The sequence below is a fragment of the Chelonia mydas genome, chromosome 1, assembly GCF_015237465.2.
Source record: "Chelonia mydas isolate rCheMyd1 chromosome 1, rCheMyd1.pri.v2, whole genome shotgun sequence".
NCBI lineage: Eukaryota > Metazoa > Chordata > Testudines > Cheloniidae > Chelonia > Chelonia mydas.
This window is the reverse complement of record NC_057849.1, coordinates 319,671,221-319,698,310: the sequence shown is the minus strand read 5'-3', so window position 1 is coordinate 319,698,310 and position 27,090 is coordinate 319,671,221. Positions and strand designations below refer to the sequence as shown.

General features: G+C 42.8%; 1 protein-coding gene across 2 annotated transcripts in view; it reads right to left on the bottom strand.

Moving 5' to 3' along the window:
• The window catches only part of LAMB1 (laminin subunit beta 1), a 70,512-nt gene extending 44,100 nt beyond the window's left edge, over nucleotides 1-26,412 (bottom strand). The window contains exons 1-13 of one of the 2 annotated variants that reach the window (XM_007065659.4): nucleotides 25,946-26,412; nucleotides 25,256-25,428; nucleotides 21,248-21,383; nucleotides 17,678-17,751; nucleotides 13,387-13,575; nucleotides 13,225-13,288; nucleotides 11,446-11,648; nucleotides 9,779-9,899; nucleotides 9,395-9,583; nucleotides 8,865-9,044; nucleotides 8,324-8,436; nucleotides 6,883-6,962; nucleotides 3,100-3,235 (exon numbers count right to left, since the gene is read on the bottom strand). In XM_007065659.4, coding sequence (XP_007065721.1) covers nucleotides 3,100-3,235; nucleotides 6,883-6,962; nucleotides 8,324-8,436; nucleotides 8,865-9,044; nucleotides 9,395-9,583; nucleotides 9,779-9,899; nucleotides 11,446-11,648; nucleotides 13,225-13,288; nucleotides 13,387-13,575; nucleotides 17,678-17,751; nucleotides 21,248-21,383; nucleotides 25,256-25,428; nucleotides 25,946-25,982 — 1,695 coding nt within the window. In that variant the 5' untranslated portion in view covers nucleotides 25,983-26,412. The remainder of the gene's footprint in view (nucleotides 1-3,099; nucleotides 3,236-6,882; nucleotides 6,963-8,323; nucleotides 8,437-8,864; nucleotides 9,045-9,394; nucleotides 9,584-9,778; nucleotides 9,900-11,445; nucleotides 11,649-13,224; nucleotides 13,289-13,386; nucleotides 13,576-17,677; nucleotides 17,752-21,247; nucleotides 21,384-25,255; nucleotides 25,429-25,945) is intronic. The other variant, XM_037889124.2, reaches the window with a different exon arrangement.
• Between the last annotated feature and the right edge of the window lie 678 nt (nucleotides 26,413-27,090).

The window sequence follows — 27,090 nt, the reverse complement described above, 5'->3', positions numbered from 1 at the left end:
AGCTCTCTTTTGTACACACAGATGTAGGTATATCTACACTTTGCCTTCTCGTTTGCAAATACAACACTTTTTCTTTTATTGCACAGAGACTGAATGAAACTATTATTGCACAGTTCTTCATCAATTTATTCATTGTAATGAGATTTAAATTTAAAATACCACTGATATAAACCACCGATCATGTTTAAAAACAAGCTTGCACAAAACCGAAACACAAATAAAGTCAATAAAAGTTATTGCTACAATCCAGAGTGTAACCGATGTAGCTTTACTCATGTTTTTTCATGTTGTATTTGTAATTATTAGAGTTTATCTGATCATTGCTGAGCACTCACATCCAGCACGTAACACACACCTGTTAGCATTCAAATAGGGCAGTTAGTGTAATTACCTTTTAGAAGCCTGTTTGACTAGAACTTGGCTACCCAAACCAGCAGTTAAGGTCTCCTCTTAAAGATTCAGACAATAGTCATCCAGACAAAAGATGAACATTAAAAGATAGAAAATCCAGGGCAGACGGGCATAAACCTATGAACTAAAAACATGGCCATTTCCTTTGGTCTAGAATTTCTGTTTTTTATCTGGTACTTTTATATAAGATTATGGAAGTATTTGATACTCAAAGTTCCTGTTTGAAAAAGATCAAAACCAATGAATCTGTATAAAAACAAGACAACATCCTGCATATTCCAAAGAAATCTGTCTTAATAAGAAGGTAGACAAGGTGGGTGAGGTATTATGCCAACTTCTGTTGGTGAGCGAGACAAGCTTTCGAGCTTACACAGAACTCTTCTTCAGGTCAGGTCAGGTTAGCTAGAAAGGGATGCATTCTAAGGAAATGTAAATATGATACTTACATCAGGATGACCCTGTGACAGACTGACAGTTTCCCATATTATCCTGAATTAACTTTATTCAATAAAGTTCAATCTTACTGAATCAGGTTTAATACCTTTGGAGTCCATTGTACCAAAAATGCAATTGTGTATGTATTATTGTGGCATTGTATGTACCTTCTCTAATAGGAAGGGGATGCTAAAGTAATACCTTTGAAGCCACTCTCCACCCCTCCCCCTGGAGAAGTAGAGACCAGTTCAGAACGGATTCTCCACGGACCCTCAGACAAAGAAAAGAATTTTGGACAAATAGCCTGGTTTTAAACTGGCTCAGGGCCTTCTTCCTGATTCAGCAAATGGACAGGGAACCCTGGTCCATGGAGGGCCCCAATCCTTAGGGTAGGGTTGGAAGGACTGGGCTACTAAGGCCCCATAAGATGGGGTGCTTGTTCTGAGCAGAGGCTGTTATGAACTTGTGACCCAGAAGTTCATACCAGCCCCTGCTCAGAACAAGCACCCAGTCGTTCAGGGGGCTTTGAAGGACTAACTAACTGCCAGAGCCCATGCTAGAGTTGGGGTGATCTCTGGTAAGTTTGTAAGCACGAGCATATGGTCTTTTATTGTTTTTAATGTTTTCTCTGTAGTGCTTTTGATAATCAAATGGGCTCGCCTTGCATAAAAAGAGCTGTGTTGTGTCTATAGCTCTGGCCAGTCACACTGTTAACCATCTCGGAAGAGAAAGCAAGCAGGTGTGCTTTGGTAGCCTGTCTCTGCTGGGAAAAACACAGTGAAAGCTGGAAACAACTGTGCACCCTGGAAGTATCCCAGTCAGAAGTGAGTGAGACATAGGTCTTCACTGTGTCAGAGACAATGGCCAAGAGAGGTGGAAGCCTGAGAGCGGATGCCTTTGCTAGTCTAAAGAGGGGGAATTCATGTGCAACTGAACTGTGACAGCTCCATCATGCATTCTCATACTCTCCAGAGACAGCATGGCTATAAATTACCCAGGGTTTGAGCAAAGGGACATAGTCCTCCAAGAAGGGTCACACACTACCCGCATGCAGTCTGAGAGAAGGGAGCTTTTGGGCATGTTTTGAGATGAATACTCATGCTGTGAAAAAACAAGGAGTCAGGACCTAGGATCTTGCAGACAACTCACTGTTTAGTGTTAGAACCCTGCATGAAAATGCAGTTATTTCATCTCACTCTGCCTAATAGAAACATTTGTAAGTATTAGCAAACACTTGACAATTTTGATTTTTTATTTTTATTTTTTAAGAAAAATAAGGTTTGCATTTTCCAACGGCTCTTTTCCCAAGCAAGTGTTTATGTATCTGCAGATTTCCCCTAAGCTCCTCTTCCATTCGCAGGGCAAACTCTTACACAGTAACCAAGATTCATGCACAACCCCTACACCCTGTGCTGTGTTTCAAGTTCTATTCTACATTGACTTTCTTTCTGTAGGGTCTCTCCATAAGTTAGGACTTAGCAGAAAAAGCCTAATTTGTCTAACGCTGCAAAGTGACTGCCTTTGTTAATTAATTTCAGGCAAACTACTATCTGCTGCTTTTGGAAACAGAGTTACCTCTGTTTCCTTGCTGGAGGCAGATATAACAGTCTAGCTGCGAACTATGAATTAAGAGTAAAGTTGCATTCACGACTAATAAGGGGGCAGGGGAGGAAAAGGGACTTGCAGTCTGGGCACAGAGGGCTAACTAAACTAGAGATAACTAATAACATCTATAAAGCTCTTCTTTGGACTTTTAACTGCATCATTACCCATTAATAAAAGAAACCCCACCTAGGTGTATAACACCAAAAAGGACAGCTGCTATGATGCTTGTATGTCTGTTTGCAAAAGCCACATATTCTGTATGTGGGATTTTTATTGAAACAAGCAAAGTGACTCAATGACAGAATCCCTGGATTCTTGAGAAATGCTGTGTTTACAAATCTAGGTGCAGTGGAATAAAAGAGACAGATTTCACGTATGTGAAGAGTCAGGAAATGGATTTAAAAAGAAAAACAATGGCAAAATACCTTTTTGCTTCAAATTACCACATGCATTATTATCAATACCCAGCCTACCAGCTGTGAATTGACAGTTCTCTGATAGGATCTGATTCTACATTTTTCAGTGATATCTTTACAAAAACTAAATAGTTACAGCATTGGCCCTTTTTTGAAACATGGGATGCTAACTAAGAGTCAGCAGAGTTTTCCACATTTCTCTTGAACCTGCACATTAAAATTTCCTACTCACAGGACCAAAGTTGGCTTCCTCCGCCTCATAGATGTAGTGGTCTAATGACATGAAGTAATAGCCAGACTCTACTTCATTGCACTGGCGTCCAATCATATGGGGCCGGCACGGACACTGGCCAGTTTCACTTGAGCAGCTGAAATGTAAGGTGAATTAATTTATGTTGTGCATATACTAGGAGAACACTGAGCAGATAGAAAATACAGTAGAACCTCAGAGTTACGAACCCCTCGGGAATGAAGGTTGTTCATAACTCATAAATGTTCATAACTGAACAAAACGTTATGGTTATTCTTTCAAAAGTTTACAACTGAACATTGATTTAATACAGCTTTGAAACTTTATTATGCAGAAGAAAAGTGCTGCTTTCCCTTCATTTTTGTAATAATTTAACATAGTACCGTACTTGCTTTTTTTTTTTTTTTTTTTTGGTCTCTGCTGCTGCCTGATTGCATACTTCTGGTTCCAAATGAGGTGTGTGGTTGACTGGTCAGTTCATAACTCCGGGTTCTACTGAACTCCTATATTTATCTCTAACTGTTACATTATAAACTATGTGAGGGAAGAAGCACTTCCAAACAACACTTCATCCAAATATTATTTTTCCCTCTGGGCTTGTGAAGTCAGTATTTTACAAGATTGGGAAATTAGGGCCCAAAGGCTCTGAAGAAGACAGCGTCATTCTTCAAGCACGGGGGACAGAGGTGGTTGGGAGAAGGGCTAAAACAGAGGCTAACATAACAAAATTCTCGATTCCAAAACCAGCGATTTTATTTACTAAATAGTAAAGATACTAACTTTTTCCCCCAGACTGTCTGTTTTGTTAATTTTATTGTCCTGGAATTTTCCATACAATATTAAAATAGATCTTTTCTTGCATTGAGCTGGTCAGAATTTTTCCACACACAAAAAATGAAAAATGGCCTTTTTTGTAAATGAAACTTTTTGCAAAGAACAAAACAAAAACTGTTGACACGATTAAAATGTTGTTTTTCTTGACATTTTAATAGTTTTTTAAATGAAACTCGTTTTTGAAATTACTGAAATTCTTCACTTACTAAATAAACTGGCTTTCAGTAAAAAACAAAAATCACAGCATACTTCTGGATAAATGAAAAAATTTAATAAAAATATTGATAAAAGTTAGTTATAAATTTTGGTTATAAATATGAAAAAATAGTCCATTTCAAACCATGTGAAACAGAAAAAAGATATTACAATTTTTTCCCCTGTTTTTCAACCAGCTCTCATTCTGAGGCTTATTTGCAAATATTTGAAAAAGTGCAGCATAAGCCAACAGTTACGCTGGCCACAACTTTAAACTCTGCTTCCATACGCTTTCATTTCCTCCAAGAAGAAAAGCCCTTCTAATGAAAGGAAATCAGAAATACCTTAGCTGTCCCAAAGGGGAATCAAGGAAGTTCTCTCTAAGATAGATTTTAACATTATGGGGATGTTTTCCATATTTGGATATGGATTTCATTGCCTGGGCCAGACCCCTCCTGCTTCCATGGTGGTAGTCCAAAGTTCAAAATTACACAGGAGGTTTTCAGACCAGTTTTGGCTGTTTCAGTTGCTCTGTCCACACACCACAATCAGGGATCCAGAAAACTGTTTATTAAGCTGTTTAACAGAATGACCCTAGGTTGGGCAAACATCACCCATTCCCAAAAGACTACTATAAAGTTAGAAAAAACACTTGTGAAATGCAGACAGTTCGATTACATTGTTTCAGGCTGAATGCACAGTTCTCTAAGGAGATTTAGAGAGCTAGAAGGAAAGCACATCTGTTCATTCTCCTGCGAGTCAATGATACCCTCTCTCTAGATGGTTTTGCAATCACTGCAGTTAACACAGGACGACTAGACTGGAACTCCTTGCTCCAAAATGGTTGACAGTCCTCCCCACCTTCCCACAACCACCATAAAAAGTTGCTGAGCTGAATGTGTTCATATGAACTGCAGTGAGTTGTTATCTGCACAGGAAACAGCAAGGAGGAGTAAATAGCCACATAACAGGCATTAGCATTACTGAGAGTAAATAAGTTTCAGAGTAGCAGCCGTGTTAGTCTGTATCCGCAAAAAGAACAGGAGTACTTGTGGCACATTAGAAACTAACAAATTTATTTGAGCATAAGCTTTCATGGGCTACAGCCCACTTCATCGGATGCATGCACTGGAAAATACAGTGGGGAGATTTTATATACACAGAGAACATGAAACAATGGGTGTTACCATGCACACTATAACGAGAGCGATCAGTTAAGGTGAGCTATTACCAGCAGGAGAGAGCTCACCTTAACTGACAACTCTTGTTACAGTAGGACGATTTTATATACACAGAGAACATGAAACAATGGGTGTTACCATGCACACTGTAACGAGAGTTGTCAGTTAAGGTGAGCTCTCTCCTGCTGGTAATAGCTCACCTTAACTGATCGCTCTCGTTACAGTGTGCATGGTAACACCCATTGTTTCATGTTCTCTGTGTATATAAAATCGTCCTACTGTATTTTCCAGTGCATGCATTCGATGAAGTGGGCTGTAGCCCATGAAAGCTTATGCTCAAATAAATTTGTTAGTTTCTAATGTGCCACAAGTCCTCCTGTTCTTTTTGAGAGTGAATAAATCACTCAGCCACTGATGGGAAAGGAGACTGGTAAGAGTGAAAAGGAAAGTAAGATTGTCTCAGGGTAGGAAATTGTTTTCTTGTAAACACCCGCTGAGAGATGTTTTTTTTAAAATGTTGTTTATTTTAGTTAAATCTTAATCATCCAAATTAAAATAAGCGTAGACAAAGTACATAAAAGTGGGTTTAATATTTCATGAATATCTTTAGCATTCTCATGGTGCTACTAATGGCGGAGTCTTGCTTATGTGCATTAATTATGTAAAAAATTGCTCAGTGAAATCCTCATGAGATTCTAAGTTATACTGGGCCAGATGGTCGCCCACCCTGCACTCCCTTACTCTGCTGCACTAGTTTCCCATATTGAAGACAGCAACATGGAGGACACGGGAGTCTCCATTCAGCCCCAGTTAGTATGTCCACTCCCATGCATGTAGCTGGGAAGCAGACAGCCACAGCCTTGGTTCCACCACCCCAATGCACCCGTCAGCATCAGCTATAGGTCTAGTGCAGGGGAAAACTAGAAGCAGGCTGTGACTTTCCAAGTCACAATTCAATTCCTGGACTGCTCTTGGCACAGTGCAGTTACGTATGCAAGGCTTATAGCAAAGCCACTCTTGTCCCCAGGCTAAGGTCTTGTCTACACTATAACCATTTGTAAGTATTATGATGCACTGGTGCTATGGAAGAAAGAAACTCTAGCATAGACAGGGGGCAGGCATTTTTACCACCATCTTTTTATGCTACAGCTTCCCCCTTTTCCATCAGAGCGAAAAATGCTTCCAACTTTCCCTGGTACAAACCCTAAGGCCTGGTCTACAAGTAAATATTAGATTGACCTAACCACATTGCTCAGGGTTGTGAAAAATTTCACACTCTGCGTGACGTAGCTAGACTGAACTAACCCCAGTGCAGACGCGGCTAAGTCAACGGGCTACATTCTTCCACTGACCTTGCTACCAGCTCTTGGAGAACTGGATTAACTACATCAAGAGAAAAATCTCTTCTGTTGATGTCGGAAGTGCCTACACTATGGCACTACAGGGGCACAGCTGCTACAGCTATGTTGTAGATCTGGCCTGAACGCTGGGACAGCAAATGTAGTGGAGCTCAGCGAGTCAATGATTACAAGAACGTAATTGAAATGAGACTTACTTATTGTTTATTGCTCCCCCTTGGTCACAGTCACAAGGCCGACATCCATCCATGTCATTGCTCAGGCCCCAGTGTTCAGGCTGCAGAACAATAGGCCATTAATGCTGTAACGAGGTGTTGATTTAAAAGCACTCAGTTTGAACTCTATGCACATCCCAATTTTAAAAACAATACAAAAAAGACTGCAAAGCTATTATAAAGCCACTGAGCTGCCCACACAAATAAGAGACCCTAGTCTATCACAGAACAACCACCTCCAGACAGAACCACTATACTCCACCCCATTAACCTGTCTTTACCCTGAGAACAGGGGGTGTGCTTTGCTGCACATCTGAAAGCTTAACAAATCTAAGCTTTGAGGTGCAAAGTGAAGGTGAGAGCCCGTTCCAAAGCTAAGGGTTTCTCCTGGAGAGCACCCTTCCAGCAGCTCCCCCACCCTTAATTAATTAATTATGACTGGCATGAAAAGAGGGATTTTCATAGGGAGCCAAATCCCCAACCATTTACAGCTTTGAAAGATAAAGCCAACACCTTGACCTCCACCCAGAAATTTAACAGCAGCCAGTGCAGATTATAGAGCACTGACAACATGCTCTCAGCATGGATGCGGCATGACTTGTTCCTGTTATTCTGCAGTATGTCCTCAGGAGACAGATTGACATGCTCAGATTTCCCACATAGTTTATGGGCAGATAACAGTAGGTAGACATCTATGAAAGCAGACAAAGTACCTGAGATGCTAATGTCTTAGAGCCCTGATTCACGAGATGTTGTGTCAGTACGTGTTTTTTAACCCCCAGAAAGTGCTCTAGCAGGGGAGTTTCAAAGTCTCACTTTTTTGATATAAGAGAAAGAGCAGCACAACACACACTCCTTAGCTATCATAGCCTTGATTGAGGTTTGGGTAATGGGAGTTAGTCTGATGAAAAACAGCGATATGGCTGGGAAGATACTCAGCACCCTGGGCCTCATTTTCACGGCAGGCCTCTCTTTCTGGCTGGGACAGTTTTGCGATGGTGGTTAATGGGCAGCACAAGTTTTAGATAATCTCAGTGTAAACTGCCTGATTTCAGGCACAATCAGGCAGCTAGATAGCTGAACATGAACATTTTCTCACACAATGAACTTCCGGTGCAACACCGTGCCCCTCAAAATGCAAGTCTGGTTTGAAAAATTGACTCTTTGAACACTAGCGTTCCAATATTCCTGGCTTGCTCACTCACTTTCTTGCTTACCCTCCAATCCATCGTCACAACACCTGTTCTTTGTCACTTTACATTCAGAAGGGCCCATTTCCATCGATTCTCTCTCCATGTTCTGCTCTCAATTACTCACACAAGTCTGGCACCATCTCACTCTATACTTCTGACATGCTACACTGCCCCTTTCATATTAGTGTATTTTTCTATTACAAATCTATTCTTATTGCAAGGCTACTTACCAGACACTGCTCACAGTGCCTTCCTGTTGCTAGACGTTTACAATAGCAGCTTCCTGTCTCTGAATCACAAGGATTCCCTCCAGGAAGAGTTCCCAAAGGATTACATGCACAAGCTATATTAGGAAATGCAAGTAAATAAATCAGAACACAAGAGTTTATTTATATTTTGCACAGTATTTAATACAAATATTTACAGTAAGACCATCTTTCTTTTCTCAGTGAGCAGTTTTATTGCACATTCCTGTCTATATTCCTCCCCTACCTCCCTGCCAGATTTCCATAGACTAAGTAAAGGACTCAAATTGAAACCAAGAAAGGCTCTCTAGTGTTTCAACTGAGTTTACAGTAAGATCACCTAGGACTTCTGATGGAAATGGGTGGAATCCAAGTCACCTGAAATCTTCAAATCATGTCCTTCCTTCAATAAAAATCAAGGGCTGCACTAGAAGTTCCTCTTCAAGCCCTAACAATTCCAGGAAGTGCTTTGGATCATACATAAAGTAACATTAGTTTATTCCCATTCCATAAATTTTCTACTTACATTGACAACCAAGGGGATTATCTGCACTTAATCCATAGAACCCTTCTTTGCAGAGGTCGCAACGTTCCCCTTCCACAAATAATTTACAGCGGCACTGTCCAGCAATAAGGCCAGCAGAGAAGTCAGTGTAGCGATCACATATTCCACCATTTTGGGAGCCAAGTGGGTCACAGTTACATGCTAAAAAGGAAGCATTGCATACACCTTTATTAACTACAGTAAAAGAAATACACAGTTCTCAGATCTGATTGCTATAGCTCATTAGACACGGCATTGTTTGCATGTGAAGTCACCAAGTGGCCGCCATTTCCCGCTTTTTAAACAAAAAGCAAAGAAGAGAGGCCACACTTACCCCAGGCCTCCATCAGAAGCATAGAACATCTGTTCATGAACAGTCAGTAACTCAAAGGAGAGGAACGGGGCCCAAGAATACAGGTGCAGCTGCTTTGGAATTCTTTAACTGAATGCCTTAGTGATCAAAGTATAGACACAATGTGCTTCAACATTCTGAGTGATGACATTGCACTTACGCTCACAAATGTTAGGATCTCGTATCTCTCTCTCTGGGTGCTGAAAGTAAAATGGTTTGCATTGTTCACAGTTGCGTCCCATTGTGTTATGCTGGCAGTCATCACACACTCCACCACTGGTATTTCCGGTTGCCATGTATACAGCCATATCAAAATGGCACTGGATAGAGTGTCCATTACAATTGCACTCTAAGATACAAGGCGAAAAAGAGCAGCTTTACTAAAGTAATATGTTTTCACTAAAGAAATATTAGTCTTGTAGATAATATCTTTACAGTTCATTTAATGCAACAAAAACCTCATGAACCAACTATGTAAAATTCATCAAACATTAAAAGCAAATAAGAATATAGGATTTAGAATTGGTATTGTATTTAAACATACTTTTACATGCATTACTATGGCGTCCTTCAGCTGGTCTCCATGGTAAGTCATGGTAGAAATCCAAACACAGTTCACAGTTTAACCCTTTGGTATTATGTCTGCACATGCAGTGCCCATGGACCTATCATTTAAAAGAATAAAAAACAAATATAAAAATATAATATGCTTGGTTAAAGAAAATAAGGAGGGGAAAAAGCCAACACAATACATAGAGTGCATTCAAATTGGAATGTACCTTACCATTTCCCATCTACCTAAAATATAACCAGTGAGCGTTTGGCATACCCTTGCCAACTACCATTGCAGCAAAAACACTTAAAGAGGACATAATCATATACAGAAAGGGCCAGACTGTGAGTTCCTTGCCTGTGTGAGTAAATGCTCACCCACACAAAGTAGTCCCATTTTCTTCAATGGAATTGCCTGTGTGAATAAATGGTCACCAATGTGAATATGGAGCACACAGTTTAGCCCAAAATGCCCTTAGTAACCTATTAGGGCAAAATCATTAAATTGTCCATAATCCATTAAAATAGGATTAGCCACATCAGAACATAGGGTCAACTAGTCTAATACCTTTCTCCAGCAGTGAATACAGACGCTTTAGAGGAAGGGGGCCAAAGCTCTTCCACACCATAATTGATGTTTATCACAAGCCTGGCTCAAGCATCAATATATACAGAACTGAAATCAGACAAGTTGCTCCTGTGACTGCTGCCATCTTGGATGACCATGGATTGAATTTGGAGGGAACTCCAGAGCTAGAAGAATATGTCTCTAGAATCTGAGCTGATGAACTGAGCTCTGCAGGTGGGGCTGTAAACAGACCCATAGCTACTGTGGGTTGGGCACAGAGTACATAGTCCATGCTGACTGGCAGGCTAGACTCCCACAAACAAGGCCAAAACTTGATGAATCTGCCCAAAAGTTTCCCTCACACTTTGTGTTAACCATGACAATCTCCTCTCCCACACAACTCCACTTCCCAAAACAACAACCCAACAAACCCTGCTTTCAGGCTGGCAACTCACCCAATCTCTTCCCCTTCCAGCAGAAGTCCTACCTGCATCCACTTGGAAAAATCATGGGAAAAACTGACAGAAGAAAGGAAAATGCACCTGACCTATTATACAATATTATAACATGAAAGCAGCAGGATTTTCTTCTGCACTGCTGTTGATCAATTTGTGCGCTGAACTCTGAAAATGGATAGCCCTTGTAGTTTTCTTTTTATACTAGTTAATATAAATGTAGTGCTGTTCTTGTTCATTAAAGTATCTCACCCTTTGACCCTGCTATTTGCTTCAATAGAAACAAGGTCCATAGGTTAGTTCAATGTTGCATAAAAATACATTCCCTTATATCCGTTACAATACTGTTCCTTTTATTTTTATCAGTTCTCTAATATAATTAGAAAGAAGAAATTTCAAGATGTTAAAGTAACTTTAAACTACTCTCAGCTCTCGGTGTTTGAACAACAACAAAAATGGTGAACGCTGTTTTATTGTTTGGAAATTAAGAAGAAAAATAAAGGGCTAAATTCTGCCACTCTTACTGATGTACCTTAGTACTAATGTAATACATCTTCTCAATGTGAGTAAAGGGGACAGAATCAGGCTCAAGGCATTTTAACATGGTTTTAAGTGTGAAAAAGTGTGAGCATTTACCATTCCTTCCACCTCTTCATTAAAGCCGTCCACTGGTGCACACTCACTGGCATGGCCATAACAGAAACAGTTCCCACGAACCACCATGTCGTAAATTGCATAGTAGTACTTTTCTTTGATTTCCATTCTAGAATCCAAGAGGTTGTCTCCCAATGTATGTAACTTGGTGAAACTGATTCTTAAATTGGTGATTTTTAATAGGTCTGCAAGGAAAAAAGCAAACAAACAGTTGCTTGAATTAGCTACTGACTTCTATGAACTGAAGGAAACCAAGAAAACTGCAGATCATAAATTATGGGAAACCTCACACAGAGCAATTTTCTATGTCAAGATATAATATAATATCTGAGATTGTAAACAAGACTTCATCTTGTTTAAATACAAATTTCCCTCACTGAATCCTCCAGCTACAAATACCAGAGATTAATTGTTTTCCCCCCCAATATGATCACTATATATACACTAGATTAATTTAAACAAAACTGGGATTTATTTTGCTGTTGATACATACATCCACAGAATATTAACATTAATGGCACATGCATCAGTGCCACAACAGATGTCTTAGTTTTCAACCACATTTCGGATTTAAAATGTAAAATGGGTCGGGGTTAATATTAAGGAAGTACTGACAAGTGGAGTATGAGCTTCAAAGACTGTGTGCATGTTTGGAAGAACTTGAGATGGAAATTGCAGAAACACTTAGGATACAAATATAATCCTCTTCTTTATATGCCCTCACACCCTTTGAATACAATTAATTGTATTTTGAGGGGAAAAACCACCATCTTGATCCTACCAAATAAAAAGTAACTGTTCTCACAGGAAGAGGTCTCGCAGGAAGACAACATTATAGCAATTAATTTGACCTTTGACTCTTTCTGCCTTGATATTATTAAAACCTTGTTTTTCTCCCATGTTTGAAAATACCCTCGGCCTAAGCTAGTAAAAATAGAATTCCTTATAAATTTCTCTTTTTAAACTTTGGTTAAACAGAAAACACTGAATCAATGTAGCAGCCAGCACACAGCCTTCTACTGGAGTTCTTTTCCTTTGCTCTCTCATCCAGGCAGCTTTACACTGTTAGATACTAACTTAAACTAAAGCCAAATCCTGTTGTCCTTATGCAAGTAAAGTGCCTAAAGAAGTTTCTTTTTCAAATTGTATGCTTTCATACAGCAGCAGATTTGTGTGTTTGCATTCCTTTGTCCCAATAACTGTAAATAATTGATGCATTACTTTTAATGTCTTAGGAGTGAATCCTACAATCAGATCAGTGTGGGCAGGCACTCAGTATTGCCAACTCCAACAATCATGAGTCAGACCCACAAAAATCTTTAGCTTAGCTAAAAATATCATGAGATTTAAAAAAATAATCATAAATTTGGGGTTTTATTTATCAGCTTTCTTTGGCGGGGGAGGGGTCACATTTTCAAGCTCTTCTCTGAAACAATGAGGTTTAGAATTCCCCCCACACACCTTTTAAAAAAAAAAAAAAAAAAAATGGAAGTGGAGATTCTCACATAATCCCATGACACCAGGAGTTGAGCCTGTACGAAAAACATCAGCTGTAATGAGGCTCATGATAAAAACCCATGAGTTGGCAACACTGGTTCTTATTCCCATGTGGAGACCCATTAAAGTCAGTGGAGCGGACCCCTGGTTCCTGGTGCAGTTCTGAGGCCGTACTGGGGCTGATTTTTTGCTTGTAGTTTTTTTTTTCCCCCCATTTAAAAATACAAGAGTTAGAATGCGAAAGAAAAGTAACTATGTACATACTTTGAATTCTTGGACTATATGGGTCTTCAATTCTAAAAGCTGGATCTAAAGCACGATATATGACCTAAAGAAAAATGAAAAATGAAAGAATCAACCTTAAAATAAGGGATCTTGAAATGTGCAGAGAAAAAGTCTTCATTATATATAAAAATAACCTCCAACCTCTCCCTCAGTTGAAGGTTCAATGTCAGAATATCGGGAATCACAAATGATATCGTCTACTTTCTTCATGGGTCCAGTTGAAACACCAGGAAAGGAGTTCTCACAGTCATATGCAAAGTATCTATATACTTTCCAGGTTTTTCCAAAATCAGATGATCTTTCTATTAGCATTGCAGCTGGGCGGAATGTCTTAAAAAAACCAAAAAACAGCAAATGGTTATATACTATTAAATATTATTTGGAATCAATTGTTAGAAGGAGCAACTCGTGTGCCTGAATTTCAAGACTTCTTCTATAGAATGATATTTTTTCTATTTTCGTCCCAATTTTCTTTTTACTACTGCTATTACACACAAAGAAAAGGAGTACTTGTGGCACCTTAGAGACTAACAAATTTATTTGAGCATAAACTTTCGTGAGCTACAGCTAGTTTTTGGAGACAGATTATGGTAAGGCCTTCATTTGAATCATGCAAATCTAATCAGAGAGTATCTTTAGAATGATATTTCTAATTATAGGTACGCAGACATTTAAACATACTCATAATGCAACACACAAACTTAGAATAAAGGATTGTTTACTGTAAGCTACTAAGACTTCAGATTCCTATTTAAAATGAAGGTAAGAGAGAAATACTTGGAGAAAGATGATTATTTTTTTAAGGTCAGTGAAAAAAGTGCAGATTCCCCAGTTACTGTAGCTCCTCATTTTATATCCCAGTCAGTCCTGGCTCACAGGAAGATCTAAGAGGCCTCTCATTTCCTGTCAGATGGGGCGGGGCCTGGAACGATGGAGCACAGAGGAGGGAATCCAGTTATACATATTTCCCCTTTCTTATCCTTGGTCTCTTGTCAAGTCACACATACAGAACAATGGTAATATTTTTCCATTTTTCCGGCCCCACCCCAGAGCCCTCACCCCCCTCCTGCATCCCAACTCCCTGCCTCAACCTGCAGCCTCCTCCCACACTCTGAAGCCCTCAACCCCATCCCCCCCAGCCTGGAACCCCCCTCCTACACTCCAAACCCTTCACCCCCGGCCCCACCCCAGAGCCCGCACCCCCAGCTGGAACCATCACCCCCTCCCACACCCCAACTCTCGGCCCCAGCCCAGAGCCCACTCCCGTACCCTGAACCCCTCATTTCTGGCCCCAGGCCGGAGCCTGGACCCCCATTTAGAGCCCTCACCCCCTCATGCACCCCAACCACCTGCCCCAGCCCAGGGAAAGTGAGTGAGAGTGGGGGAGAGCGAGCCACCAAGGGAGGGGGAATGTAGTGAGTGGGGGGGCAGGGCCTCAGGGACGGGGCGGGGCTAGGGTGTTCGCTTTTATGCGATTAGAAAGTTGGCAATCCTAATCTGTCTGCATGATCTTTCTTAGTGCTCTAACAATTGTCTTGTTGGTTGAATAGGCAACTGAAACTGGTCTTTTCCCCACCAGATTAAGAAATTCATCCTCAGCCAGTTTTATAAGACTCTGCTCCCAGGATCCATAATGACTTTGCTTTAACTGACTTTGACCAAACTTTGACATGATCTGATACAATCTAATCCTTTCTTTATTTTATATGAATAGTTTTTCTCCTTACCTACCAGCATTTCAGACAACTAAATTAATATATGGTTTAATACATGACTTGCACGGAGGGGACAATGTCAGCAACAGTTAATTCATTTGTTTTATATATGTAGGCAAGACCCTCCAAAAGCCAAACACAAAAGTAGGTCTATCAGTTTTAAAATTTTTAATTTTTTAAATTTTTTAAAATTTAAAATCAGTTTTCCTGCTTAGCTAAAACGACCATCCACAGTACTAACTTGTGTCCTACAAACTAGAATTTGATAATTTAAGAGTTAAGAGCAAATCCCACCAAAGCAATTACTAAAAATCAATAATGTCATCATTGAAATCAACATTCACATCCATACCAATCTCAAATTTCACGCCTTTCCACCCGAACACTCTCCATAGCCACAACTACACAGCAAACTCACTTCCACTTTGAACACAGGAGCACTCACAATGCATGTATTTAATCCCTCACGATCACACCCAAACACAAACCCTTCACTCTGACCTCACCCAGACAAGGACACATCAAACCAACAGGCGTACATGCAGCATTAAATAGGTCTATTGCCCATAAAAAAGGTACAAGATCAGAGTAAAGTTTTGCATTTGAGTGAGAAGCAGCCTTAATTCAAAATTAACCAAGATTTTTGGTGTAAGGAAATTTGCCAGGCTTTTTAGGAAGTATCTGATGACTATTCGCATGAATAGCCATCAACAATTATATGTATTATTATTCATAATTTGATTTAGCACTTCGGAACCCCAGTATTAGCCCAGAGCCCCATTATTTTAGGCACTGTAAAAAAACAGAACAAAAAGACAGCGCCTTCCCAAAGATCTTATAATCTAAGGATCCTTACTATGTAGGATCTGGTTTTCGACTGGAATGCCCAGTTGAAAAGGGACCCTGGTGGCTCTGGCTGGCACCGCTGACCATGCGTTAAGAGTCCAGTCCGCAGCCCCTAGGCTTATGGGTGGCCAGGGAGGCTCTGCACGCTGCCCCCAACCTGAGTGCCGGCTCCGCAGCTCCCATTGGCCAGGAACTCCGACCAATGGAAGCTGTGGGGTGGCGCCTGTGGGTGTGAGGACAGCACGCGGAGCCTCCCCAGCTGTCCATGAGCCTAGGGGCCGCAGGGGCCTGGTGGCTGCTTCCTGAGAGCTGTGGTAAGCGCCGCTGGGACCCTGTACCCCAAACCTCCTCCCACACCGCAAGCCCCTACCCCAGCCCAGAGTCCCCTCCCGCACCCAAACTCAATCACAGAGCCTGCACCTCCACCCCAAGACCCCTCCCCAGCCCTGAGCCCCCTCTTGCACCCCAAACGCCTCATCCCGCCCCATCCCAGAGCCCACATCCCCAGCCAGAGACCTCCCCTTCACCGCAAATCCCTCATCCCCAGCCCCATCCCAGAGCCCACCACCCATCGCGCACTCCAAACCCGTAGGCCCCAGACCAGAGCCCCCTCCCACACCCTAACCCCCGCCCCAGCCTGGTGAAAGTGAATGAGGGTGGGGAAGAATGAGCAATGGAGGGAGGGAAGATAAAGCGAGTGGGGGTGGGGCCTCGGGGAAGGGGTGTTCAGTTTTGTGTGATTATAAAGTTGGCAACCCCTACTACTATGCCTTTCACACAGCCCTGCAACCCCTTGCATTGCTGCACTCTTCCTCCTGCCACTCTCAGTCCTGTCCCTTGCTCCACAATTCTCTGTGCATAGACTAATTTTCCCCAGGCTCACTCCCCTTAAGCAATCCTGTTCCCACATGTCCCAATCCAGTCCTCCTTAATAAATCTCTCCTTCCATCTTTCGCCATGACCCCATACTGCCCTACCACATTCAGTTTTTAAATCCTAATACACACAGACATTTATACATACCAGTGTTTAGAAGCTGAGTTTGGTAAGGAAATATGGGGGCTTGGTGGGGTGCCACCCTGTGGGAGAGTAACATGTGATGGGTCATGGTGGAAGTAGAGGTGTGTGTTTGAGATGTAGCCCAGGGATATTATAGAGTATTCAGTTGTCCTAGAAAGTTAGCATGTAAAATGCAGAGATTAAATTCAGCTATGGAGTCACTACTAATGCCTTCATAATAAAATGTACTTTGAGACACATGGTACATAATCTCTCTCTCCAGGACATCTGTTTGAAAGGAAACAAAGGCACAGATGTCCTCTTGGACACATTTTCATTTGCCAAGTGAAAATGATTGCTTACAAAACAAAACAAAAAACTTGCAGCTATGTTGATTTTGATAATGATCTTGTAAAATACAAAACGCACAAAGAGCAAACAGATAACCCAAAGCACAGTTTTTGCACACTTCCACAATCTTGAAGTCTAAAATGATGGTAAGACCCCACAGTTCCATTTTTGCTACAAAAACCCAAATATAAAATGCAAGTGAGCAACAGAAGAGCGCTTTAATCTCCTTCTATTTTATGAGTTTTGGATTTATTCAAAGCAGAAACTTATCTGTTTATACAAAGATCGTCAATTAAAAATTTGACACCAACAGGCTTATGAAGTCCATCTCCCCTGCATTCCAATATTAACAGCATTTTTAATGCATTTATTAAAGCCTGTATCTTCAAAACTTGAACATTATATATATCTATCTATCTTAGTCTAAATAACCAGTTAAGCCCACAACTGCCCTCCATGACAGATGTTAGATTACACAGTGCTCCAGTCTGTGATTTGTGAGAATGCTATGGATTCTTTACCTTGAAGGTCATAATGAGATGAGTGAAATGGAATTCAGCTTCCAGATCCAGCTGGAGAGTTACATTTTCCAAACCTAAAGGCAGAAAAAGGATATTCTACAGTAAACAGGAACATTTCTCAGCAATAACTTCATCATTTTCCTAAGAGACCCTCATTCTGGTAGCATAAGGATCTTTTTCTTGACTTTGGCTGTTATGTTGTGACAGAACAATGTATGGATTAGCACTACAATAAACATTAGGGAATTGCAGTGAAGACACAGTGTTTGCAAACTTCCTAAACATCACATTACATGGGATTGCCAATTGGAGATATTATTTCTTATACAGTGCTGAACATGTATTTAGTCTGTATGACATTTAGCATATTTCACTTTACCCCAGTAGTTGAGGTATTTCCAGTATCATTACCCCGTTTTACAGATTTTACATTTTACATTTACATTTTACAATACCCCATTACTCAGGCATGGGGAGGTTAAGTGATTCACACACAAGATCACACACAATGCAGAACTAGTCTGGTATCCAGCCTTCTGCAGAGGCCTCTATCGGATGCTTTAGAAGAAAGTGAAAAACTCTACAGTCCACTAAGGATGAAATCCTGGCCCTCACTTCACTCTGCATGAGCGAAAGGCCTGACGTGCAATGGAAATGCACCATGATTCTTTCTGCTAGGAGCTGGACTGCTGAGCTCTCATGCAGAGGGATTCTGGAATTCTGCAAATGGCTCTCTGCCTAGGAACACGGGTGTTTGGGGCAGCCTAGTGATCAGGCGAGGGCCTGAATTAACTGGACTAGTACCAACAAACTTCCCTAAGCCCCAGGTAGGTCCCTGCCCAAAGCCTATTTAATTCTAGTTTTACAGACGAGGATATTGATTTCACTTCTAGCCAGTTACGCAATGCTGCATAACAGAAGGAGCTGGGGCATTCTTTCCTGTCCCCTGTGTCAATCAGCATACACCCAAAGCATGAGACTGGATTACCCTTATCTTGGTTTGTATAACAGAACTAAAGTTGCTAGACAGAGGCAGATACAAAAAGATAGCCGGGGGACTGGAAGTGGCCTCCCTTATAATGCCCTGATGAGAAGCCCTGCCCCGTCCCTCAGCTGCTGATAAGATTCAGGGTGATGGAATTCATACCATAGTGGTGATGCTGGACACTGGCTGAGGGCTCCAGTTCTAGTATCAGCCTCTGGCAGTGGGTCTCTCCAGTTGTAAGACACACACACACCTGCCCCCAACCTCTGCTTGTTGGGTGGGAGCTTTTTCCTCTCTCTTCTTTGACCTTGACTTCAGAGCCTCCTGGCTATCCCAAGGAAGTGAAGGTGTCTTTGCTACTCTCCCCCAGCCTATTTCCCAAATCCTCCTCAGCCATGTATATCCCCCATACCTGCCTCTGATGTGGCACATAGTTTTCTGAGTGGTACAGTAGAACCCCAGCGTTACCAACACCTTGGGAATGAAGGTTGTTTGTAACTCTGAATAAAATGTTATGGTTGTTCTTTTAGAAGTTTACAACTGAACACTGACTTAATACAGCTTTGAAACTTTACTATGCAGAAGAAAAATGCAGCTTTTAACTATCTCAAATTTAAATGAAACAGCACAAAAACAATTTCCCCACCTTGTCAATTTTTTTTTAAACTTTCCCTTTATATTTTTAGTAGTTTAACACAATACTGAACTGTATTTGCTTTTTTCTCTTTTACCTCTGCTGCTGCCTGAGTGCATACTTCTGGTTCCAAATGAGGCGTGTAATTGACTGATCAGTTCGTAACTCTGAGGGTCTACTGTATCATGAAACTGCCATACACCTGCCTACAACTTCCTGAATATCAGCAATGAAACCCACCAGATTCTTTTCTTTTTCTAATTTCACTCAGCAGCTGCTTGGGGAAACTTATGGGCAGAAACAGAGGCATAGGAGCCCTTTGTCTACACAGTCAGAGATTGCACTGCAGGGGTTCACAGTTGAAAGATTATTTTTATAACTGTAAGGGATAGAAGCCTACAATTGTTTTTCAAATGAAAGGTTAAATTTTACAGAAATTGACTTTTCAGGTCCCCTCACTCATTAATGAAAGCTTTCCAACTTACCAGCAGCAAGAGAGAGATTTTTCAATTTGTATAACTATAAATGATCAAAATTTTAGGACTGTATACTGAAGGAAGATAACACAACCAGTTATTTGATGCATGTGAAAAGATCTCTTGAAACAGCTGGAAACTCATTACATTCTAGTTTGTAGCATAAAAACAAATAAGATGATTTAAAGGGGTGTGGGGAGGGGAGGAGAGGAAGACAAGTAGAATAACCCAAAGAAATATGGTGCTTTCCAATTTTTAAATAGCTATAATTTTGTGTGGGGAACACATAGAAATACAACGATCCTTGCTGTTTTATGCCTACATGGAGAAAGAAAGAATCATTTGTTGTTTATTTTTGAGGGACATTTGCGTGACCTTATAAGCTAAAACTTTTCTGTTGGTAGGTTGCCAAGTCTATTGCAAAAAACATGAGTTATCTGGAATGCTAAACTAGAAACAGTGGAGACAGATAGCTAGCTGGATTAATCTCACTTGTTAAAAAAGGACATCATGTAAACTTCTTTTTAGTGGGCTAATAAAGAGTTTTTCAAAACATCACAGTGTTCGTTAAGTTACAATAAGAGCCTTTGCCAACATATTTGCCAAATACTATGCCTTCCATACTTTTTTTTTTTTTTTTTTTTTTTTAACGGTTATCTTAGGAGCTTTAGGAAATTCTTAGGAGCTTGAGGAAATTCAGGCAGGCTGGGAGCACAGCTGTAAAAGTAAAAAGGAGTGGCTTACTCTGGAAAGAAATTTTAGAGGGGGAAAAAAACCCACGAAACTAATGTGTGTAGTTTTTATTTGCTTTGATTTGCTTGCTTTGTTCATTTATATTGTTTGGCAGATGAATACATAGCCTGAGTAGAGAAGTGAGGTGATAGTGAATATTGAGAGAGTGGCTCTGATTCTTCACTCCTCCTGAAGGGCAGAGCCAAAGGGGCTTTAAGCTGTAGGAGTCCTGTCCAGTCCATGGCATAAACTGGACCAGCCTCAGGGTACTTGGGTGACAATGGCTTGAGCACTGTGCACTCTAGCCACGCCTCCTCCCTCCACTGACAGGCATGCTATGCCAGAGGCTGGAAGGAACAACAGTGTACAGCTGTTCTGGCTGCTCTGCACTGGGATGCTCCTTGGGGGCTGTTTCCTCCCCCTTTGCTCACTCCACTAAGCACAAGAGATTTGGGCACAATATACAAAATCCATATATTTTTAAAAAACCTTAATAAGAGATTCCTTAAAGCTTATATTATACTTTTTTCCAGCACTCCTAAAGTTCATAAGACTGTTTATAATAAAACACCACTCAAGTATAAATCAAAGAATCTAGCTTTACCAAGGGATCTGTGCTTAACACACTAATGCTCCATGCAGCACTAACAACCCTTCAGATAACAAAACACACTGGAACCTTTAAATCAATCAAGGGTGACCAATTCAGTTCACTAGAAAAGATCCTCAGATGAACTACATACCATTTTCTGACTGCCACCACAGCTTGAGGCGGTTTGGAGCAAATGTTGTGACCACATTTTCAATAAGATGGCTATCGGAGTTGAGAGTCTCGTGGAAGGGGAACAGGGAATTGCAGGTGAAACATTTTTTGTCCTCCTGAAATAATAAGACAATTAACTTATTAGTCTTAGCGTTGGTTATTGTATCAAAAAAGTAATAGTTGTTCCCTGAAGATAAACTTATTTTGCATTAGTGTTACGTCTAGCTCTTCGTGCCTTTGGTAGAGTGAATCAAAAAGATTTGTTTTTTTACTTTAAAAATGAAAGAAAGCATAATTTACTCTTAAATTAATGTAAATTGAAGGCCAAAGGGAAAAATATGACAGGAATTCAATAAGCTTTTAGTTTTATTGGAAGTATGTTTTACTTAAAACTAATTCCAGGGACTATCCCTGGGAATAATTACTCTCTAGCACAATTCAAAAGTAAATATTAATGCTTACAGAAAACTATTAATCTGATGTATGCTGAAACATAGACCCAGAAAACAACAAGTTCAAATGCTCTGTGAAGTAGTGTTTGCTTCTCCAAGTTACAGATATCCTGGACAAAGCCCTGTGCAGCTCAAAGTCCCCTGTAAAGCTTTAGTGTAGGTCCTATTTACTAGGGTGGAATTTCACCACTGAGTCCAAATTTTCAAGCATATACTTAGGTTGAGCACACATATGGTTATGAGCACAAATGCAACCCTAACTTGTGCATGCAGCCCCAAGTTGCACCTGTTTGAAATCATGGGCCTCAGTGACTAACCCTCCTCCACAGAACAAGCGCAACATAACAGCTGTCATTATCTATTCATTCGTATTGTAAAGGTGCCTAATATGCCAGAGCCACTTGTGATAGGCACTGCACAGATATAACGAAGAGACAGTCCCTGCCCAAAGGAGTTTACATCTAAATGTAAGACGAGAGACAATAGATGGATATGACAGACCAACAGGGGGAGCTTGAGATAACGGTAAAACAGCTTCAATACGCAGCTGGTCACAGTGCAGGAGCCAATAACTATTGTCAAGTGTTATGTGGGCATCATGGCTCGGATGGGTTTTATGGAGAGATTCAAAAGAGGACAATGTGGTGGTACTGGGGATTTTTGACTGGGCGCTCCTTCCAAGCAAGCATAAGGGGAAGCATGGCAAAAAGCAGAATGGGGCATGTCCAAACACTGGACAAATAGGCAGTTAAGGATGGCCTTGTTGGCAGAGTGGAGGCTACATTCACATTCACTCAGCCCTTAGTAAAACAGCACCTCAGCAGTCAAGGATCTGAGCATTAGAGATGTTGCTACAGTATACAGTAAGTGATGCTGTTTCACACAGTTCAGTGCCAATTATGGCGCCCTTTTCCTGGTAGTCCCCAGTCACAGAGTTCATACTCCACAAGCCCAGGATCATTCCTGCCATGAGCAAACAAATCAAGACAAGTCTCTGTGGTCTGTGTATCCTCTCAATTCGTTATGCATGTCCCTATCATTTTCCCATACAGTCAGATTATTTGGGCTAATCTATATGAGCACTCCCAAACCAGCCAGAATAGGGGTCCCAAATATAGACCCAATCCTCCCGCCAGTGAAATCAGGGTCAAAGATGTCTGTTATTTAAATTGGAGCAGGACAGTTCCCTAAGGGTTCACTCTCACAGACTTCTGAGCATCCGCAAATCCTATTTTTGCCAGAGAGAGGTGGCAAATTTCAGAATCCCCCTTCTAACCATGTCTTTTCTGCCATACTCTGTACCTTTGAGGGGGAGGCGGGGAGCAACAAAAGCAACCAAGGATACAATGCTGACTCAGAATATTTAATTGCAAGAATAAAAATAAGGGAACACTTGAAATCTTGCAAGTTATGTCAGAAATTTTACTATAGCCATAGTGGGGCCCAATCCTGCAAAGTGCTGAGCGCACTGTCATACTAAACGAGCTGACACAACACGTTTGTTCAAGTATACTATGAAGCAATATACTTTGGGCCAAATTCTACGGTCCTGAATGGAACAAGACTCCCATTGCTTTCAGACGGAGTTTTGCTCCACTTAGAACAACAGAATTTGGGCTAGTGTTTTTGACATTGTAAACTCAGGTTGAGATTATTTATCTACTTTCAAATGTAATATAGCTCCATTTATACTGACTGGTTTTTTTACATGTACCCATAGTCCCTTCTGTCTTGGAAACCTGGAATTTGCTAAACTATTTTTCACATAAAGTCATATTTTCTATTTAAAGAGAGGAACTAGAGAAGCAAGGACAACTTTATTTGTTTTCTTTGATGACACATACAGATTTAACTACCCTCCCTCAAGCCAAATGCCAGTATTTAAACTATAAATGTAACTACAGACCGACTTTGATTCAGGAAGTAGTCTAGACGGCTCTGTACAAGCCTGAAAAAGTATGAATTGAACTCCCTGTGCCACATTATTACTTAACTTATCTAGTTAAATTGGGTTTAAACGTATAAGTACATTAGGGGTGCAAATAGCTAGACATGCTATTTATACTGCCTCTATATCACAGAATTAGAGAAATCTAGGGCTGGAGGGGACCTTGAGAGGTCATCTAGCCCATCCCCCTACAATGAGGCAGAACAAATATTTGTCTAACCTGTTCTTAAGGGGATTCCACAACCTCCCTTGGAAACCTATTCCCATACTGTACTATCCTTATTGTTAGAAAGTTTTTCCTAATATCTAACCTAGATTTCCTGTGCTGCAGATTAAGCCCATTACTTCCTGGCCTACTTTCAGTGGACATGGAGAACACTTGATTGATCACTCTCCTCTTAACAGCTCTTAACATATTTAAAGACTTAGCAGGTCCTCCTTTACCTCCCCCCCAATCTTCTTTACTCAAGACTAAACATGACCATTTTTTAAAACCTTTTCTCATAGATCAGGTTTTCTAAGCCTTTTATCATTTTTGTCAATCTCCTTTGCATTCTTTCCAAGTTGTCCACATCTTTCTTGAAGTGTGGCACCCAAAATTGGACACAGTACTCTAGATGGGATCTCACCAGTGCCGGGTAGAGCAGAACAAGACCTGCTGTGTCTTATATATGACATATACCCCAGAATGACATTAGCCTTTTTCGCAACTGCATCCCATTGTTAACTCACATTTAATATATGATCCATTATAACCCCCAATCCTTTTCCGCAATACTACTGCCAGTGGTGGCACTAGGCCTAAACAGACTAACCAATTGCTTAGGGCCCCAAGCAACTCAAGGGCCCCCGATTTAGTATAACACCCAATATATTGTTCATCTTATTTAGTGTTGTGTTGGGTGGGTGGGAGGAGTTAGTATTTTTAATACTAAATAATGCAGTTACCATTGGCCAGATTGCATATAAGAACATTTTCTGTTTAGAAGTATAGTAGTTCAGGTTAGTTTAATCTGAGGAGCACAAAAGACTCATCACTGTTAGAGGGAGGAGGGATCCTGCTCCCAGCCCCCGCAGGATTGTTCCATACAGAATTGTCCTAGCTTTGGCCAGTCTAGTTTCAAATGTCACATGTGATGAAGCATCTCCCAAGAGGGCTGGGTGACACTCATGGCTTTCAGGGCCATGCTGGATGCTCACTCTTTTACAGAGCTGGGGGGAGGAGGGCTCCGATTCCGGATCAGGGCTTAGGGGAACAGGGGAATGGGACGTGCCAGTGGCTAGCACTGGGCGCAGAGCCCCAGCAGTGGGATGGGGGGGAGGAGTGGTGTTGGCCCCCCTCAGCACAGCACTCCCAGGCAGGTACAGCCTTTGCCCCTGCGCTCCCGCCCGACTCCCCCGCTCCTTTCCTGGGAGAAGGTGCTTCCTTCCATCCCGGCAGCCAGACAATCCCGGGCAGGAAACGCAGGACGGATGCAACTGTGCAAACAAAGCTGAGCCCCAGGGATGCACTCGGCTTCCTCTCCGCCCCTCCCCAGCGCCAGCTGTTTGTGCAGCCATCAGCCCCTTCCCCCCACCGGGCCCTTACCTGGAGGTGGCTCACGATGCAGTAGGGCTCGGGCCGGTGGAGCCCGCACGTGGAGCTGGCGGACAGCTGCGAGGCGCGGCCGATCAGCAGGTCGCCGGTGGCCGGGTAGCAGCTGCCCTCGGCGCACCCGTAGCTGTACTCGGGCTCCTGAGCCAGGGCGGCGGCCCACAGCCCTGCACGGGGGAAGGCAGAGCGGGTGAGGCGGGCAGCGAGGCCGGGCAGGGGGCAGCAGGTCCCGGGCGCGGGGCGCGCTCGGGGCATGGGGGGGGGGGGGCGCGGACACCCCGGGGCAGAGCTACCGGGGGCAGCGGAGACCCCCCCCCCCCGGGGGCTCAGCGCACCCCCCAGGTGAGCGCGCCTGCACCGCTCCAGGATCCCACAGCCCCAGCTGTCTGCGCGGGAGGCAACGCTGGTCCTAACCTGGCCGCGCTGCCCGGCCCGGAGCTATTGCAGGGACGTGCCCGTGCGGGCCACGGGCAGCTGGCGGCGGCTGGGGGAGTCGCTTGCCAGCCGCAGCAAGTTGGGCTCTGGGCGGCTCAGCCCAGCTACCGAGACCCTCGGATCCCAGCCCGCGGCTGGGGGTGAGCGCGACGGGACTGTCTGGCAACGCTGCCCCCGCTACTGCCCTGGGGCCGAGCGGGGCAAGCCGGGGGGGGGCGGCACAAGGCAAACAGGGGCCGCGCGAATTACCTAGGAGAGCGCCAAGGTACGTCTGCAGGCAGCCCATCTCCCCACGCGCGCCGGGAAGGGAGGCAGGAGAAAGCGCTCGCCCAGCTTCGCCCTATGTGCCCGCAAAGGAGGCGATGGGCTCCGAGGGAGACGGTCCCTGACTACGCGGCGGCCAACAGGAAAGCAGCGCACGCGGCGCGTCCTCGCCCCCAGCGCCCGGCTCCTCCAGCCCCGAGCCCGGCACTGCCCGGAGAGAAGAAACTTTCAGGCGGAGAGGGGCTGGGAGGCGCCTTCACGCAGGCGCTGGAGGTGGGTGGGGGCTGCGGCCCCGGACCCAGGAGAGGAGCTGATGCGGCTGCAGCGGGCTCCGCGGCAGCTCCAGTCCTCGCCTTTGTTTCTGCCCGCAACGCCAAATCGTGCTAGTTGTTTACAGAGTGCATAGTTCCTGCGGGCTCTTGCCAATGTTTGCAGCGCTGCGCTTGGCCATGCTCCTCAGCGGGGCCACGTCTGCGCTGGGGAAATGCACCACGTTAGGCACCCTGTTCGCTCACCCGCCTTAACTAACGTGGCTAAAGGCAACTTAGCACCTAGTGTAGACAGGGTCAAGGTGTGTTCCACCATGTGATAGTGGATCATAGTTAACTCTTCGGCTAACACGTTTTTAAACATAACTGCCTTGGTCGTCACAAAGGGCAGTCAGCTCATTCAGCCAACGTTTTCTGTCATGATCCATATTCCCAAGGTAATCATGACCTTGGGGACTACAGAGACCCACTGCTATGGGCTGCTGGTGGAGGTGTGGCCTGGCGGCTGGATGGGGCCTCTGTGGTTATATATAGAGAAAGAGAGCTCAGTGGTTTGAGCATTAGCCTGCTAAACCCAGGGTTGTGAGCTCAATCCTTAAGGGGGCCATTTAGGGATCTGGGGCAAAAATTGGGGTTTGGTTCTGCTTTGAGCAGGGGGTTGGACTAGATGACCCTCTGAGGTCTCTTCCAACCCTGATATTCTATGATTCTAGGAACCAACTTCTCCCTTGTGCTACTCCCTCTCTGCAACAAAAGCCCCTTTTGCATCTGTGCAATCTCATCCCTGCCACTACGCCCCCTCCACCTCTTGGCACATCCCTTAAATCAGAACTTTTTATAGGGAACCGGTTGTTAAGATTT